The sequence below is a fragment of the Pygoscelis adeliae genome, unplaced genomic scaffold (assembly GCF_000699105.1).
Source record: "Pygoscelis adeliae isolate BGI_AS28 unplaced genomic scaffold, ASM69910v1 Scaffold67, whole genome shotgun sequence".
NCBI lineage: Eukaryota > Metazoa > Chordata > Aves > Sphenisciformes > Spheniscidae > Pygoscelis > Pygoscelis adeliae.
The window spans coordinates 3,570,193-3,574,663 of NW_008825271.1; the positions used below are offsets into that span (position 1 = coordinate 3,570,193).

The following is a 4,471-nucleotide window of genomic DNA, read 5'->3' on the forward strand; positions in this document are numbered from 1 at the left end:
GGTAGTGGTGGTGCAGGCGCTTGGTCCGCAGGGCACAGCCTGGCACAGCCCCGAGGGGCAGCCCGGAGCCCTCTGTGCCCCCACTTCTGATGTCCCTGCATCTGTGCCCTGCAGAGAGAGGCACCATCAGCAGCATCGAGCTGGACGGATCCCGCTTCCGGGTGGTGCGGGAAGGGCTGCACGGCCTCTCGCTCTTCGCCATCGGAGAAGGCTTTCTGCTCTGGAGCACGACCTCAACCAATGGTGAGTCCATTTGCTGTACTTTGTCCGGCTCCTCCTACTGCAGCAGGACACAGGGGTCTCTGCCACCCTTCCCCAGGGTGAAGGGCAGGCTGGGGGACTCCACCTCCCATCCTGGGCACCCTTGCGGGGGGGGTGGAGCAGTGCTGACCCCATGTGTCTCCAGGCTCCAGCAAGATCTGGCACAGTCGGCTGGAGCGGGCCGAGAGCTGGTCGTTCCCGATGGAGCAGGAGTTGGTAGCCATGAGGATTTATAGCCCGTTCTCGCAGGAAGGTGGGTCTGGGGCTGCCCCAGCCCAGGGCATCTGGGGGGCTGAGCTGTGCCCCGTGGTGGCCATGCTAACCTGTGCTGTTTTGGCAGGCACGAACGGCTGCGCAAAGAGCAACGGGGGCTGTGCCCATCTCTGCCTGCCCAATCCTGCAGGGCGGCTGTGCCGCTGCTCCCCTGGCTACCACCTGGTGCGTGGGGTGGCATGCGTGCTGGCACTGCCCTGCCTGGCCCCGCTTCAGGCCTGCTCTGACCTCCAGAGCTGCATCTCTGGAGAGCAGGTCTGCGATGGGCACCCTGACTGTGCTGACGGCTCCGATGAGTCTGACTGTGAGTGCCTGCCCACAACCAGGGCGTGCAGGGGTCCTGGCTGGGCACAGGGGGGGCCTGCCTAGTCTCCCCCAGTTTGGGAAGGGGAGGGTCTCACCTGGGTCTCTGCTGATCTATGCCCATCCCTCCAGGCCCCTCCGTGGAAGTGGGAACGCAGGTCCCTGTGGTGGTACCGTCAGGAATGTCCCATGTGGAAGAACAGAAACCAGCCTTACCCACAGCTGCACCCAAGCCTCGGCAGCCCGGCCCCAGCCTGCCCACAGCCCCTGGCCCCCGGGAGCATGGAGAGCCCTTCCTGGTACCTCCCAGCTCCGAGGAGGTGCTGGGGGCCGTGCCGTGCAGCAGCGAGACGTGTAACCTGCGCGGGGACTGCGCCATCGAGGCTGGGCGAGTGACATGCCACTGTGCCCTGGGCTATCGTGGCAACTACTGCGAGGAGGCAGAGGTGCAGCCCGTTGCAGGACCTATCGTACTGGGGGTGGCCGTGCTCCTGCTGCTCGCTGCCGCTGCTGTGGGGGCCCTGGCCTACATGCGGAAGCGGGACAGACGGAGGAGGTGAGCTCTGGCGCTGGGCTGGGCCAGGTACAACTGGGGATGGAGAGGGACAGGTTCTCCCTGCCCAGGGACAGCGTGGTGTCCTGGGGCACTCCTGGGCTATGTGGAAAGCTCCAATCACCCCAGCAGGCTATTACCAGGGGTTGTGGCAGGACCTTGGGATCTGCCCCATCTCTAGGAGATGGACATGCCATCCTCAGTGTACTTTTTTTCCTCCCCAGGACCTCAAGCACTGCCTCCACCCGGGTGCTGACCTTGTACCACCGTGAAAGTGACCCCGAGGAAGAGGATGAGGAGGAGGAAGAGCTTCCCCCCAAGAGTGATACCTTTGTGAATGAAGCTTACGATGGGAAAGAGGTGAGCAGCATCCGGAGCAGGCCTTGGTAGCAACCCCCCTGCCACCCTGGGGTGCCCCAAGGCCCCCTCGATACGCAGATCCCTCCCCAGGCCCAGCGCTGGCATGGTGCCCACTCTTGAGGCAAGCTCTGCTTTCCTGCTGGGGGAGAGGGGCAAGACCTGGGGATGCCTGGAGTCTGGCTGGTACAGGGGCTGTCCCACTCCACCTGTGGCTGGAGCCCCTGTGCCAAAATGTGGGGAAGGCCCAGGGAGGCTTGCTCAGACTCGTCCCTGATGCACCTGTCTGTGATCTCTGCAGGAGCTGCCAGCCCCGCTGAGGAAGGGACCATCTCGCCCCGACACTGTATTTTCATAAAGGAACGTTGCGCAGCATCTCTGGTGCCATTGTGGTTTGCATGTGGGCTGGGGAGGGGAGGTTGGTTTGCTCTTCCCAGATCTCTAAGCTCTAGGGAACTTACATAGAATCATAGAATCGTTTAGGTTGGAAAAGACCTAGCGCTGCCAAGTCCACCACTAAACCATGTCCCTAAGCACCACTTCTACAGGTCTTTTAAATACCTCCAGGGATGGTGACTCAACCGCTTCCCTGGGCAGCCTGTTCCAATGCCTGACAACCCTTTCGGTGAAGAAATTTTTTCTAATTGTGCTGGGGTTAAACCACAACACTAATATCCAATCTAAATCTCCCCCAGCGCAGCTTGAGGCCATTTCCTCTCATCCTATCGCTTGTTACTTGGGAGAAGAGACGGACACCCACCTCGCTACAACCTCTTTCAGGTAGTTGTAGACAGCGATGAGGTCTCCCCTCAGCCTCCTTTTCTCCAGGCTAAACAACCCCAGTTTCCTCAACTGCTCCTCATAAGACTTGTGCTCTACACCTTTCACCAGCTCCATTGCTCTTCTTTGGACATGCTGCAGCACCTCGATGTCCTTCTTGTAGTGAGGGGCCCAAAACTGAACACAGTCCAGAGCAAAAAGGTTTGGGAGGTTTTCCAGGAAGCCTCCAGCCCCGACACACTCTCTGAGCCACCTGAATCTGATCCCCTGCTGCAGGGTGCATCCTGTACCATCCCTTAACCACATTTAGGGCATCCTGATACAGTGTCCCTCTGCAGCAAGGCTTAGCTTGCGGACCAGGGTGCTTTGGGCTCACCTAGGGTAGAAATCTGGCTGAAGAGCTCTGCAAAGAAGCTGGCTCACCTCTTGCCCTGTTATGCAGGGTGCCGAGCAGGATTTTATAGTGCAGTTCTGACCTCCTGAGTGTCCCTTACAAACCAGTGAAACCAGTTTTACTGCCTCACACCAAGGTAATGATGAAAGGGGAAATATATGCTATTTTTTTTCCCGTGATCTCTTTTTTTTTTCCCCTGAAGTGGCTGTGCTCAAGGAAGGAGAAACCTCTTCCAGAGCTGATTTTGACCATGGGGGAAAAGTCCTTAAGGAAGGTGCTATAAAAGCTACCTGTCGCCTTTTACAGACCTTTCCTCCTTGCTTCAGGCAAAGCATGGGGGGAGCCAGGTTAGTCGTGCCCACTGGCTCTCAGCCCAGCCTGCCTGGCAGAAAGCCCATAACCATCCCACAGCACAGACCCGTTCCTCTTCATTTATTTTGCTGTTTGCACAGCCCTGAGTTGAGCAAAGACATGTGGGAGGTACTCCCCTCCCCTATTCCCAGCCCTGAAGGCGACACAGTGCTAACCTGTAACTTATTCACATGGGAACACCAGAGCTGCCTTTGCCTTAGCTGCTGCACGGTGCAGGAGGATGGGCTAACAGCTGCATGGAGGGACTGGAGCCAGGGCTGGTCCTCAGCCCAGAAAGGCTTTGGCACAGTTGTGGCACCTGGAGCATGGCAGGCTTTTGAGGAGGTTGCAGATTCAAGCTAGGTCCTTGGTCTTGTTTCCAGCCTGCTCTGAGGTACCCCAAGAAAAGGGCATGGCTTGGAGGGGCAGGAGCAAGCGCTGCTCTCAGTGCCAGGCAGGCAGGCTGGCCGGTGCCCACTGTCCCTGTGCTGGGGCTACAAGTCAGAGTCACAAGGCAGGGTGCTCCTCCAGTGTCGTCCGTCTCGCTCATCCTCCAGCACATCCCAGGGATTGCGGTAAGCCCCAGTGGTGGAGCATGGTCCAGCCTCCAGCACAGGGCTGGGGGGCAGTTTGGGGGCCCTGTGCTCCTTGCAGCAGCGGTGGAAGCTGAGGGTGAGGGCCAGCCCCCCCAAGATCTCCAGGCAGCTTCCCAAGTAGCTCAGCACCAAGCTGTAGCCTACAACCAGCGTGCTGCCAGCCGGTGCAGGCAGTGCCCACAGCTCATGGGTGTACCAGGAGGCAGGCATCAGGCTCAGCAGCCCTGAGAGAAACAGCACAAGTCCTGCCACACCAGCCAGCAGGTGCCGTGGCTCCTTTTGCCAGCAGCGAACCCCCAGGGCAGCCACCACCAAGCCCAGGAGGTTGAGCGCCAACGAGGTGGGCATCAGCCCTTGGGCCACCCGCACGGGCACCTGCTCAAAGTAGCTGAGCTCATCAGCCTGCCCGCAGAGGCGGTTATGGGTGCTCTGCCGCTCTTGGCACATGTCCCAGATGCCTTGCTCCAAGATGAGGTCAATGGGTTGGTTGGGTATGTGGCTCACCTGCCTCCAGTTGGGTGCCAGCGTGGCCGTGAGTGTCAGCAGGAGCCCGCAGGGGCACAGCACCAGCCCCACGATCATCGCCGTTGGCGTCCGCATGCT

The 4,471-nt window shown here is 59.8% G+C and overlaps 2 protein-coding genes across 2 annotated transcripts in view; one reads left to right on the plus strand and one right to left on the minus strand.

Moving 5' to 3' along the window:
- Window positions 1–2,105, plus strand: part of LOC103921808 (prolow-density lipoprotein receptor-related protein 1-like) — a 21,206-nt gene extending 19,101 nt beyond the window's left edge. Inside the window, exons 26-31 of the mRNA XM_009329834.1 lie at window positions 115–243; window positions 407–514; window positions 602–838; window positions 970–1,393; window positions 1,615–1,750; window positions 2,049–2,105. Of these exons, the coding sequence (XP_009328109.1) occupies window positions 115–243; window positions 407–514; window positions 602–838; window positions 970–1,393; window positions 1,615–1,750; window positions 2,049–2,105 (1,091 nt within the window). The remainder of the gene's footprint in view (window positions 1–114; window positions 244–406; window positions 515–601; window positions 839–969; window positions 1,394–1,614; window positions 1,751–2,048) is intronic.
- Window positions 2,106–3,766: 1,661 nt separating this feature from the next.
- On the minus strand, window positions 3,767–4,468 carry CLDN23 (claudin 23). Its single transcript, XM_009329776.1, has one exon. The coding sequence runs from the start codon at window positions 4,466–4,468 to the stop codon at window positions 3,767–3,769; it is 702 nt and encodes a 233-aa protein (XP_009328051.1).
- Window positions 4,469–4,471: the final 3 nt, after the last annotated feature.

What these genes read in the sequence shown, in the direction of transcription:
- CLDN23 (XM_009329776.1), bottom strand. Translation starts at nt 4,468, where the DNA reads ATGCGGACGCCAACGGCGATGATCGTGGGGCTGGTGCTGTGCCCCTGC.